This window comes from Scardinius erythrophthalmus, assembly GCF_964197995.2.
Source record: "Scardinius erythrophthalmus genome assembly, chromosome: 11".
NCBI classification, from domain to species: Eukaryota; Metazoa; Chordata; class Actinopteri; order Cypriniformes; family Leuciscidae; genus Scardinius; species Scardinius erythrophthalmus.
Genome location: NC_138231.1, coordinates 37,187,105 through 37,200,360, shown reverse-complemented (window position 1 = coordinate 37,200,360; position 13,256 = coordinate 37,187,105). Strand labels below are relative to the sequence as shown.

The 13,256-nt window shown below is 39.0% G+C and overlaps 1 protein-coding gene across 1 annotated transcript in view; it reads right to left on the bottom strand.

Annotated features, from left to right (window-relative positions):
* syne1a (spectrin repeat containing, nuclear envelope 1a) overlaps positions 1 to 13,256 on the bottom strand; it is a gene marked incomplete at its 5' end in the record, with an annotated part of 117,926 nt that overhangs the window by 54,247 nt on the left and 50,423 nt on the right. The window contains 16 exons of the mRNA XM_081379556.1: positions 96 to 221; positions 362 to 508; positions 2,110 to 2,286; positions 2,491 to 2,658; positions 3,110 to 3,262; positions 3,988 to 4,314; positions 5,744 to 5,914; positions 7,362 to 7,517; positions 7,619 to 7,936; positions 8,039 to 8,203; positions 9,314 to 9,457; positions 9,641 to 9,794; positions 9,948 to 10,120; positions 10,273 to 10,437; positions 11,742 to 11,897; positions 12,927 to 13,070. Of these exons, the coding sequence (XP_081235682.1) occupies positions 96 to 221; positions 362 to 508; positions 2,110 to 2,286; positions 2,491 to 2,658; positions 3,110 to 3,262; positions 3,988 to 4,314; positions 5,744 to 5,914; positions 7,362 to 7,517; positions 7,619 to 7,936; positions 8,039 to 8,203; positions 9,314 to 9,457; positions 9,641 to 9,794; positions 9,948 to 10,120; positions 10,273 to 10,437; positions 11,742 to 11,897; positions 12,927 to 13,070 (2,844 nt within the window). The remainder of the gene's footprint in view (positions 1 to 95; positions 222 to 361; positions 509 to 2,109; positions 2,287 to 2,490; positions 2,659 to 3,109; positions 3,263 to 3,987; positions 4,315 to 5,743; positions 5,915 to 7,361; positions 7,518 to 7,618; positions 7,937 to 8,038; positions 8,204 to 9,313; positions 9,458 to 9,640; positions 9,795 to 9,947; positions 10,121 to 10,272; positions 10,438 to 11,741; positions 11,898 to 12,926; positions 13,071 to 13,256) is intronic.

Below are 13,256 nucleotides of genomic sequence, written 5' to 3'. Positions count from 1 at the left end.
GGGTTCTGTAAAAAAAAGTGCCCATAGAAGAAGAAACAACTAAAATCTGAAGTTAGAACATTAGAAACTTTAATGTATTTATACGAGTCACTCACCTGAAGTTTGACCTGCTGTATTTCAGCAGCCGTCTCTCGTACTTTCTCATCAGAAAGATCACAGGTAGAGCACACCAGCTGCAAATAGGTACTAGCCTGCTCCTGCAGAGTTCGATCCTGCTTCATCTAATGAGACATTTAAGAGACCCCCAAAAACCAAATGAGGTAGAGTTGATTATACATAGACGCTGGCTTTCTCATTGCAACTTAACTGTGCAGTAAAGCCACTTTTGTGTAGATACACACAACAACATAAAAACCTATACCTGTGCTAGCGCCTCCTGTAGGCAGAGTGGTGCATGTGCAGGAAGCTGTATCTCCTCTTGTACATTTGAAACCCATCTTTGACACTGTTGCAACGTATCCCGCAGACTTACGTGCTTCTGCAGTTCCCGATCCAGACTCTGATACACCTGCACAAACAGACAGAAGAGTTTTGCTTCAAGTTTGGCTTTTAGCGGCCAAAAGTAATTGGCTAAAATCTAAACAATACCATCTCTATAGGGGTCAGAACCGAGCCAATTCATAACAAAGCATTTAAATTATGGACATCAAAGGGTATTTAAAGTAATCCTTAGCTGCATAAAACAGGAACAGCATGACTCTGACATATTTGAGGAGAAAAACGGAGAATGACATGGGTGAGGCATACAGTTAACCATGCTAAATCGGGTCAACATAAAGTAAAGTCCATTTGACAGGTGTTGAATGCTCTGGCATCCCTAATCCCATGAGCAGAAAAGCTGACGCTGATTGACATTCTTAATTCACAAGTCCTCGCGGGGGGCAGGCAACGACAGGCTTGCTTTGGCAGACGACAGGAGTTGGCAGAGTACATGCAGACTATGGGACTCATTGACCAGATTGCCAGGTGGCAGGATTTACCGGATGGCATTGTTCTGGCAAGGTTGGCACAAAATGGTACGGGGTATAAACTAGCCAACCAGAAGGGAAGGGTTTTATCAATGCCTCGGCTTGTTTTGACGGAATTGGACTTGATGGGCTAAATAAAACTGGCACGGGGAAGGGGCCGAGGTATTAATAGACTGGGTGGTTTGCTCAGAGAGTGACTGAGCAGGCAATGTGTCAGATGGCAGAGAGTGGTTGCCATATTAGGGGTGTGTGTGATTAGGGTTCTTAGAGGAAAGCAGGTGGCAGCTTTTGGTGGGATACTGCAAGAGCTGGAGTAGGGGGGAAATGGTGATTTGCAAAGGGGGTATGTGCTCACTTTCATTGCCGTGGGCTTTAATGATACGCTTTCATGGAGAAATGATTTCTTAGTGCCTCCTGATGTGTCTACTTGTAATGACACTGGCATGCAGAAGTCAAAATGTCAAGCACATTTCATTGCCAGACATCCCTGGTTTATTGACTGCCTGGTAAGGGTTGTTTAATCTGATTTAAAAGACAAGTACACTGAGAGGAGGATTTTGTCAGCACTTTAGTGGGTCCTGTGCAACTAGGAAGCCAGGCAGGGTGGATTAAAATAATCAAGAGGTTCTGGCAGAAAGTTGGCATGCTTGAGCTAGCTGCTGGAACAGTATTTTGATGTGAGCAGAGGGACAATACAGTGGCACTAACACAATGAACGGAAATCATTGCAAAAATTGCAGAAATTTCTTACTATATATTATTTGTTTATAAATCATTTTTATGCTGTTTGCATAGTTTGTTTAAAATTTGAGTTTTTAACTGTCCAACACCTTTTTCCACCCCATTTTGACTTTTGCGTCATTGACAAGACATAATCGGCTGCTTTTAAACAACTAGTTGATGTTTGCAGGCACATTTACAGGACAATACCATTGCACCAGTGTACTTATGACGTTATATAAAGACCCACAGTTCCTATAGGTTGGAGTAGAATTATGTGTCTTTTAGTGATGGCCAGCATCACTAAAAGACACATAATTGCACTCCAACCTATAGAAACTGTGGGTCTTTATAGTCTCAATGCACAGTAAACATCGGCACAATGCTGGTCTTGTATTTGTTTGTGGCCAAGTAAACTCACACGCTGGGCAGTGCTGCAGATGGCAGAGTAGCTGTCTCTTGCTCCCTGCTGGTGGTTCTGAATTTGCTGGCGAAGCCGTGCCTGGAGGCGCTCACTGCAGCCGGACAACAGATCCTCTCCCTTTTCCTTTAACGTAGCCAAACGCTCCTCAAAACCTGCTATCTCCTCCATAATAGCCTGAGATGAGACATAAATTTAACACAAAATATTCTCTAAGTAGTAGCTTTAAATATTCTTGAAAAAATGGTATTAGCAGGAACTTGATGTTATGATTTCGTTTTACATTATAATAACTATTCTATATGTTGGTAAACAACGTGCAGATGTTTGACTGGTTGTTTAAGGGCTTTTGCTTTTCTGTGAAGATTTATGATTTGTCACCTTGTGTCTGGCTAACTGCTGAGTGGCAGCTTCCAGGCCACCGCTTGATGACGGGTCAGGAGTCACCATCCTGCTGGACATCTGCAACAGCCAACGCTCAATTTCCTGTAGATCTTTGTGGTAAGCTTCCTGTTTCTTCACCTGGCCCTCCAATCTGTGAACATGGGTCTAAGGAAATACATTTAAATCACAGGAATTATCAAGACATTAGTAAGCACTCAAATTAAAGCACCTAAATAAACACACAGCTGGAAACCCTCTTGCACAATAAAGAGCTTCTGACAGCTGCAAGCATGAGATGAATTATTTGAAAGTGAGTATTCATGGCACTGATTGCAGGGTTAATGGATGCAATCTTTGAGGAAATAGCACATTAAATCTCCAAATATATATTCCAATGATTAAAGGGGAAATAATCTACATTTAGTAGCATTTGTTTAATTTACAATTTAGTTTAAAATGATTCTATATGAATGACTGTTGTCCTTCTGAATTGCTGAAAACAAGTATTGATATGTAAATCTGGTAGGTTTTGAAAGGAATGCCCTGAAATCATTACATTTTCCATGTTATGTTGCATTTAAATGATTGTAGTATTTTGTAGTCATTATGAGCTCACCCTTGCTGAGCCACACAGCTCCTTGTAGTCTGCCTGTAGTCTGGTCATGTTGTCTGTGATGGAAGGGGAGTGAAGGAGGGTCAGCAGTCCTTCTCCTTTCTCTAGCACAAAGCTCACGGCAGAATCACGGGATACCAACGAAAGCTCCACAGCCTGGACACAACAGAACAATGAATACAGATACAGAGATAGAGATATACAGTGCGCAGTCTGTGGGGTCAGATTTTAATACTTTTATTCAGCAAAGACGCATTAAATTGATTAAAACGGACTTTTGCATTGTAACAAAATATTCCTATTTCAAATAAATGCTTTTCTTTTGAGCTTTCTATTTATCAAAGAATGAATGAAAAAAATGATCACAGAATCCACAAAAATATTAAGCGGCACACCAGTTTTCAACATTGATAATGATAGTAAATGTTTCCTGAGCACAAATCAGCATATTAGAATGATTTCTGCAGGGTCAAGTGGCACTGAAAACTGGAGTAATGATACTGAAAATTCAGCTTTGCCACCACAGGAATAAATACAATTTTAAAGTATATTGAAATAGAAAATATTTATTTTAAATTGTAATATTATGAAATATTATTACAATTTAAAATAAATATTTTCTATTTCAATATACTTCAATATACTATTAATTGTATTTTCAATCAAATGTGTTTGTATATATATATATATATATATAAAAATGTGTTCAAAAATAAAAATTATGATTTATGATTATAAATAAAAAATGACTGCATTATTCATTGACAATGCTGCAGGTAGATTTTAAAAATGACACAGGGGGGAACTATCACTTTTGTTGATGGAGCTAGTCACAACTACACATTTCATATTGGTTAAAGACTGTAAAACAATTCACCCACCTTGTACTTGGCCAGCTGGGCTTTTCTCTGGTACAGTTCTGCTTTAGGTTCAACAGTGGAGCTGAGCAGAGCTCGAGTCTCCCTAAGCCACTGCATTTGGCCCTTGTACCGTTCTTGGAAATCTTTGTAGAGCACAATGCTCCTTTCCAGGGTTGCATGCTCCTCCCGTAGCCCCAGAATAAGCTCTTCGAGCTGTGATCGCCCCGTTTGCACTTCCCTCTCTAGCCTGGATGCTCCAGGGTCATCCAAGAAGGAAACGGCCTGCTCCGTTGTCTCTCGAAGTGTTTTAAGCAAGCTGTGACCTTGATCCATCTCCCCCTGTAGAGACTGCGGGGTGAGAGAATCTTTTAAACAACAAATGAAAGGGTACAAAAAGAACGACAATAACAAACAAACAAAAATCAATAATTTAATGAGCCACAGGAAAGATATTTATGCCTTCCCCAGTGTGCAACCAAGACATGTACAGTATTTCCTGTTCCTGACAGCTTCTGATCCCTGTATTCATGTAGAGCTTCAGCGCTCCTCTGAAGTGGACTTTTCTGATGGGTACTTTGAAGCCTGTCGGGCTCCTGACACCTGTGTGCGGAGACCCGGTGAGACCCCGGACAGAGATATGAGAGGAAGACCCAATTACCCAGGCCTTAAATGGGCCTGTCGCAGAGGGGTTTCCCCGGCAACGACCGCACTCAACCCCTCCTACTCCTTTACCTTTAAGCGGGAAGCTTCTCTATATGATATCAGCCTGTTGTCTCTAAAAAGAGCAGTACATGAGAGGCCCCTGGCTGTCCAGCAGGATCTGGAGCTACTGCTGCGGTACTGACAGGGAAAGGAGCCCCAGTGTTTTAATGATGATCTCCACACACAAATAAGGAAATGAGAAGTTAGTGATGCAGAGAGATGTAGGACGCAAGGATAATTGGGCCAAGAAATATGATCTGGCCAAAGAAGCATACACTTAATTGGCTGTTTATTAATTCACAAATACATGCGTCTATACCGCTGTCGTTTAATGGAGTGGGTTTACATAGTACACAACACAGACAGTTTCTCCATGTCAATTTGCTATTAGCGTCTGTGTTGCACCATTGATCTTGACGTGGATTAAACAAACCGAATGAGTTGTATAGATATGTATACTTGTGTGAGAAGGAAGAGATTGTAATGTGATGTTGAAGCTGCAATGGCATTGCATCAATTACACAGTCTGTGCCAGCAGGTTCCACAGACAGACCGCTCCTTCATCTCAGCTATCACAGTGGGGGAGTGTGTGAAGTGGCTGTGTGTGTGTGTGTGAAGTGGCTGTGTGTGTGTGTGTGTGTGTGTGTGTGTGTGTGTGTGTGTGTGTGTGTGTGTGTGTGTGTGTGTGTGTGCGTGCACGTAGAGTGCGATCGCACTAAAGCTTTCTTTTGCTTTGTGTAGTAGACATATTGATCATATCCTTAAGATGACAAAGAGACTTGTACATGTGCACACACATACACACAGATTGACTCTTGTGATCTCAAATATGAGTGCAAAACTGTGCCAGGCCCACTGAGAGTCCTAGTCTGTGGTGTGCTTCTGTGCAATTTATCAGGCCAAATCAATAGCTGTTAAACCACCGAATAAAAAGGGTTGACAGTTTTATCTGTTCCTTCAATTTTAAGTGTTTATCTTTATTTACAGAAATAAAATTTGATATATATATATATATATATATATATATATATATATATATGAACATGCTCATGTTGGTGTTTTCACTATGCCATACCTCTAGCCTCTTCATCTTTTTTTCCATTGTAATGCGATCGAGAGCCTCTGTCCTTTCGGTAACGATTTTAAAATTCTTCCTTGCTGCGCTCAGCCAATCAGAGAAGGTCCTGAGGGCATTTTGAGCCTCTGTGATGTTCTGCATCTCTTCCTGGAGCTGTTTGAGGGTCTCCTAAATGACGGAAGGATGAATCAAAAGGCTCATTGTCAAGAATGCTTGCAATTCTGTCTCATCAGCATGAAGGGTTTTGATTGATCTAATGCCGCATACTCGCTAGCATTCACTGCTGGGGGCTTGAGGCTAAGCTATTTTGCCGCATTCTTCTCTTGACATTCAGATCCCTCATGCACGTGGCACCAATTAACGCTTTTGCGCTGTGCTGCGCGCACACCTATCTGCAGAGATGTAATAGCTCTTGACTGCAGTGCATGTGCCGGCCTGTTGTTTCTCACAGAATAATTACACGCTCTCTTCAGTGTCGCAGCCAGGGTGTGTGTGCATGTTAGAGAGAAGTGGGCAGGAAGGAGAGGTGTTACAGCAAGTGTTAAAAACAATTCTGCTGCTGCCACAGAAGCAGGATCACCAATTGATGGGCAAGATTGGATCCAATATTGTTTAATTACAAGCTAAGGTCTCAATGTGGGCGAGACATTGATTTTTCCAGCGTGTAGGTTTTTTTTTTTTTTTTTTTTTGCCATCACAGAGGGTCACAGGAGCTGGTTTACCAGGCTGGATAGCTTCCAATGTTTAGACGGCTGAGAGATTAGACTCATCAGTGTGCTCTGACAGCAAAGTGAGAGGTGAGCCAGTGACGCCAGGTTCTACTAAAAGAAACATAATTGTAGAGACCGAATATGAAGTACAAATTCATATTTAACTGAATAAATTTTTTCCATTAGGCTACTGAATTTTAAAAACAATAATTTAATAATAATAAATAAAAATAAAAATAATTATTATTATTGGAATTTATTTTAAATTTATTTTTCAATTTGGTTCAATTATTAGTATTACTGTGTTTCTGTTTAAGTGAACATCATTTAAAAATAATAACAATAATAATAATAAATAATTGCAATAATTTTAATTATTAGAAGGGAAGAAAAGGGGAGCAAATATAGTTTTAAAATGCCCAGATGAAAAAAAAGTTCAGGAGAGAGTTATTTTAGTATTATTTATATACTATTAGAGTATTTATTAATATTTTGAATTAGCTTATATTTTTATATTTTCCCAGTTTTCATTTTACTTTTGTTTACTTAGTTTGTTTTAGTGATTTTATATACATTTGTCATTTTTAGCATTTTATTATTTATTATTATTATTATTTGTTGAATTATTAGTTTACAAGTTATTGTTTTATTTTATTTTATTTTATCACCAAAAATTTTTTTTAATAGTTTTAGTTTAACAAGAACAACACTGGGAGAGAGAAAGATCCCAGTGTAAACCAGTGGAATAATTAGTGGGATATTATTCAATCCATGGGAAATAGGGTGGCCAGATCATAAGACTTCATGTCTGTCTGTTGTCTTTTGCACATGATTCACATGATGCTCCATAACTGCATAATAATCATCAAGTACATAAGAATTGTTAATATATAAGGGTGACTTGCCTGTATCTGTAGGAGCAAGGCATGGTAGCGAGCAGTGAGCTGGGTAACCCTGGTACTGATCCGACCACTGACATGAGCATTCTCTACGACTTGCTGTGCAAGAGCACTTAGACCTTCCACCTCCGCCTGACGGTGAGCAGCCTCAGTCTGCCACCGCTGAAAAGAGGGAATGAAAGGAAAATGTCAACAGTATACGGTGCATGAAACCAGAGTGCAGTATTTCTGTATTCATCAGGTATAATTATAATACAACGTACCTTCAGGTGTTGTAGTTGGGCCTCCTTTGCAGTGGCATCAGATCGACGGTGGTTTCTCACCTTAACTTTGAGCTCAATGTCAACCAGCCACTGGTCTAAGCTTTGGAATAAACCTTCTAGTTGCTGAACTCTTGTGAGGGCCTGCTCAACCTGGACTTTGGTCTCCCCAAGGCGGTCTTGGTACCCCTGCCATTCTGTCTGTGCTGTTTCCAGGGCCCGATCCTCAATTTGAGGGGCACCCCAAGGAATGACTCTTTCCCGACTGGCAAGGACTGAACTGAGCAAGTTATGTCCCTTAGGGCAATGAGACTGGAGCATCTGGTAATGTTGTTAGACAGAAAGAATGAAAGTTAAAGATTAGGTAGTGCTGAATATTTTTGCCTACAATATTAAATTCAGAAAATATCAAGTTATAATAACCTGTAGTTCTTTTAATGTGTTCTCCAGAGCATTTACATCTTCATCTAGGGGTGAGAGGAGGGCCAAACTGCTCTGCTCTTGCTCTAGCCAGTCTTCAAACATGTGCAGCCCTCGCTGATACTCTTGATGGAGAAGAACCAATTCTTCAGCCTTACTGACAGCAGCCTGAAACACCAGTAGAGTATATTATTTAAAAGGTTACTCCAAAAGAAGCATAACAGAGTGCAACCCTTTTTTATCTGCTTGGTTTCTGGATGTATTTTTTCCATTAATTGACTCCTTTGAAATTAAAAAAAAATTCAATAAAGGGTTTTGAGTCACAGACCACAAAAACTAGATCCAAAATCACACGTTACAAACTTGGATTTGAGTAAGAAAAGGATATGAAAATTGGAAAAAGACTTGTGTGCTTAATGTCTTTAATAAGAAAATTACTATCATGAAATATTGTGAATTATATAAGTGAATAAGAAACAATGAGGGTACAATTTTAAACAATTATATTTTAAGTTTATTGGAAAATATTTATATATAGTTCATATATAATTGTCATGTTCTGTTTCATCTTCATGTACTTTTAGTTTATTTCTCTACAGTTCCCTGTTCCATTTTTTGTAGTTTCCCACTCCTCATATTGACACTCATGCCATCAATATACCCGTTCGTCATTTAGTTCGTTATCTTTGTGTATTTAAGTTCCTCCTTGTGTTCAATTCAATGTCGGGTATTGTCGTGGTTTGCACGCTGTTACTTTGTCTTATTCAATGTGGATTACCTGAGTTTGTTTTATTAATAAACCTTTTGTTCAATGGAACCACTTTGGACTCGTCTTCATCATCATCATCTGGACTAAATTGAGACAATAATATAGTTCACATATATAGTTAATGTGCATTGCAATGCTTCACTCGAGTGGGAGGTCAATGCTCAGCTCTTTGGCCTCAAATTCTGTTTCCATGGTAACAACAACTTCTCTGATTGTTGAAATATCTTTTCAGGGTAATAGATGATGTAGCACTTCACTGGGAATTTGGCTATTAAAACTTTTTTTTTTTTATTAAGCTGATTATTTTAATTATGGCTTCTACAGACACATATATCATTGCTCAGCAACGTCAGAACTCTTGTCTTAAAAAGATTTAGATGTTTTTGTAAAAAAATATTTTTCTCTATGTAGAAAATGAATGGGATTTTTACTTGCAGAACTTTACTGTTGTGCTATAACCACAATTAAATGGACTCACTAGTCTACGGTCTACAGTTTGACGTTCATACCTTGGCTTTATCTTTGACGGTTGTATATCTCTCACTGAGTTTCTGGATCTCCTGTTGAGTGGCTGTATGTTCAGTCATGTTGGAACCCTTGGTAGCAATGGTCTCTAAAGGGCTAGAGTGGCTAAGAACTTCCTCATAGAGAAGCTGTAACAGAACAAAGCAATTAATATTTTGACTTTACAATTTCTGATATAACTGTAAGAATATACAACTTTTACCTAATTAATAAATCCAGTATATATTATATTTTATTATAGTATATTGTAATATAGCCAAAGTATTGTAATTCTCTGAACTAAATAAATCCTATGAAAAGTATCAACTTGCCTTGGCACGGCCTAGATTGGCTGTCTTGTCCCTCATTTCAGCATAGTGTTTGTCTGAGTTTCCAAGGCTCTCTTCTACGCGCTCCATCCAGCACTCAAACTGACTGACATCCTCTTGGTAACTGGTCCAGTGTGACAAGGAACCTTCCAGCTGGCTGTAAATGAAAAACAGAAACAAGACATCTACTACTTCCACACAGACATCTGAAGAGCAAATACCTCATGAAATACTTGAGGTACAACAGCCCTGACTTGAGGTATAACAGAGGATAAATATACACAGACTGATGGAGAGAAAGCTCTCGGACCTTTTGCACTGTATGGATGTTGATAAGAGTGATTCCCAGGAGTCTTTGAGGTCCTGAATTTGCTTGCGAACCACTGGTACTCCCTCAGCTGATGTGTTCCTCTGTACAGATTCCCCTCTGGTGATGAGCATCTTCAGCTGGATTTCTCTCCCCTGACAAGCTGTCAGTAAAGCCTGGAATCAATCAGAAATATTATTACTTACCAAACATGTACAAATGAAACATGCAAACTAAATTATGAGAGCGATAATTCCAAGGTTGTCCTTAGAATTAGCAACATCTGCAAAACTGCACTAGAATATATGTATAATAAGTGACAATGTACCTCGAGCTGGCCCATTCTGGATATAAGCACATTCTTGTCAGATGTGGGGCATCTGCAGGTTTTGAGTATCTGTTGGGACTCAGAAACCCAGTTCTGAAGTTCCTGAAGGCCCTGTGAAAATAGCTGATGCTCCCCCACCACTCGTTCTACCCTTGACACCTTCTCCTGCAGGAGGCGGGCGAGAGAAACCAAGACTAGTGAAAGACTGGACAAATGAGGTGATAAGTACATTTAGGAATGCACAATACATTGATGCAATATTGGTTATCAGCAGATATTAGAGATTTCTTAGCTGGATATTTAATTGTGCTGCAAATTTTTTTTTAGATTACCTTTGCCGATCTAATGCTCACATCTTTAAAAAACACTAAAAATTTAATAACACTGTTCAATGTAATATTTTGCAAATCTAAAAATGTATATAGCATTTTCATACTGTAGATTATAATGTTGTGATGTCTAAATTCACATTCAAAAAGATTGATTGTAGTTTTATTTTTTAATAAATTTAGATAAAATAGTAAAGAATTTGAATATTGGAAATTTATCAGTCCTTGGCCATAACATGAAAATTAATATCAGTATCGGTCCGAATTTTAATATCAGTGCATCCCTCATTATATAAATCATCCCTTGTTGTATAAATCAGTATACAACATGCTTTTCTATAAAGTAAGCAATCAAACAAAGCTCAGAGAAAGGAGACAAAACTTAATTGAATTCAAATTACTGATAACAGAAATGCATAAATGACTCCCTCTCCAAAATTCAAAGCATATCAATAAAAATGTACACTACAGAAAGTGGACAGTCAAATCATACTCTCTCAGAGTGCCCAGATTCCAAACTAGCCTACTAGCCTTATCTGACTTTATCATAAATCGCACCATGTTTGTTCATTTGGCCAGATGAGAACAGGTCCCCTGACTGAGCCTGGTTTTGTCCAAGGTTTTTTTTCTCTCTTTTCTGTCACCTGATGGAGTTTGGGTTCCTTGCCACTCTCGCCTTTGGCTTGCTTAATTCGGGACAGTAATATTATTGATTTGACCGCACTGAACTGAGCTGGATGATGACATCACTGTTTTCTCCAGAGCTGCTTTATAGCTAGATTGAACTCATTTCATAATTGATGAACTTCACTCTTTTAACTGAATCAACACTGAACTGACTTAAGCTGAATAATAACACTGTTGTCCTTTTAGAGCAGAGCTTTTTTCATCATTAATTATTACTTTCCTGTTTATTACTGTAAAGCTACTTTGAAACAATCTGCATCGTATGACGCATGAATTGGCTTGACTTGTAACTAGGAGTTAAATAAACAATAAAAACTTGAAAGCATATAGTAAATCTACTAATAGAACCAAACAGGGCATTGATATTGAGCTCATTATCAATCACAGTCAGTGGTAATAATGGACAAGAAAGCACAAGACTGATGAGGTAAACAGACAGGTAAAGGAGGTTACCTTAATCAGGTTGCTCAGGGCCAAGTAGCATGCAGCTAGCTGGCAGACGCGATGCACAAAGCTCTTCCCAGCACCCTGACCATCCCAGAGCCCGTGTGCTCGCCTTCTCAGCCCTGCCAGTTCAGACTCTCTGGAGCTCATCTCCTCCAGCAACGTCTGAGGGGGTGCAATCAGGGGTCAAAAGGCAAGCAGGGGTTACAGAAGAATGACGATGAACGGTCATGCAATGGAAGACCACACTAAAAACAAACATGAGCTTTTGGACACATCCAATGAGATGGACAGGCCAGATTCTCCAAACCCCAAAACAACTTTTACTAAACACACTTAATACAGCAGGGCACAAAAGACCACCACAAGCAAATTTCTTGCTTCTTTTCTTTAGATGGAAAAAAAAACAGACTGTGAAATTGTCAGTTAGGCAGACACAGTTCATGATAATAGAGTCTATCATGTTGGGTGCACTCTGGGGATAAAGGGATTAAGAGGGAAAGTGGGTAAAAGCAGGGGAAGGGGAGATGGGAGGGGATGGATAATCACTCAGAGGACGTCTACACACTGTACAGATACACTGTTGGAAATGTAATTGCCAACGGAGCAGACAAAAGCACCCAGCAGGCGACAAAGCAATACAAAAATAGAGATGAAAGATCTCGTGATAAGGCAAAAATAGAAATGTTTATCTTTTCAACCTCATATTATTATGAGGTTGTACATTGAGGTTTTGTTCTTTGAGTGCATTTGTAGAGCGAAAAATTAATTGCATGTCAGCCTAATCCTCAAAAGTGGCTAAAAGCTCGACTCAGCAGAATCATCCTTGACAGACAGGGTTTATTTCGTTATCTCCAGCAGATTCTGTTTTACTCACTTAATTGAGCTTAAGTACTGCAAAATACACTGACACAGTTAGTTGATTTCATCTGATCATTTAATTACATGTTCAAGTAGCTAGTAGTGTTAAAAAGACATGAAAAGAAGAAAAATGTATTTTTTATAATGTCCAAATGTTTAATGCATAATCTATTGATCATAAATCAAATGTTCTCCTGTCAATGAATTACATTACACAGATTTCCAAGGTACAGTAAGTGAGGACTGGAATCTCAATAGTAGTGATTGAAGTCATTTGGGTAGAGCAAAGCTCTAATGAATAATTATGAATTCAATATGACTGACTGGGTGTACCTGAAGTTTGGAGAGCTCTAGTCTCTTGGCAGGTAGGTCATGGAGGCGAGCGCTGCTCTCCTGTACACTGATCTCTGTCCTGTTCAGCCAGTCTTGCAGAGGCTCCACACTTGCCTCAAAGTCCTGCATCTGAGACTGCAAGACCTGAGAGCACATTTTCACATCACACATGTACCTCAGGCTGTATGTGGTTTTTACTTATTAAAAACAAATGTGAAGAGACAGTCTCACGCCTGTTAGAATACTATAGTATTAGTAATAGTATTTTTTGATGTACAGTGATAAAATAAAATAAAACAGTAATATGCAAAGATATTTTTATTAAAAAGG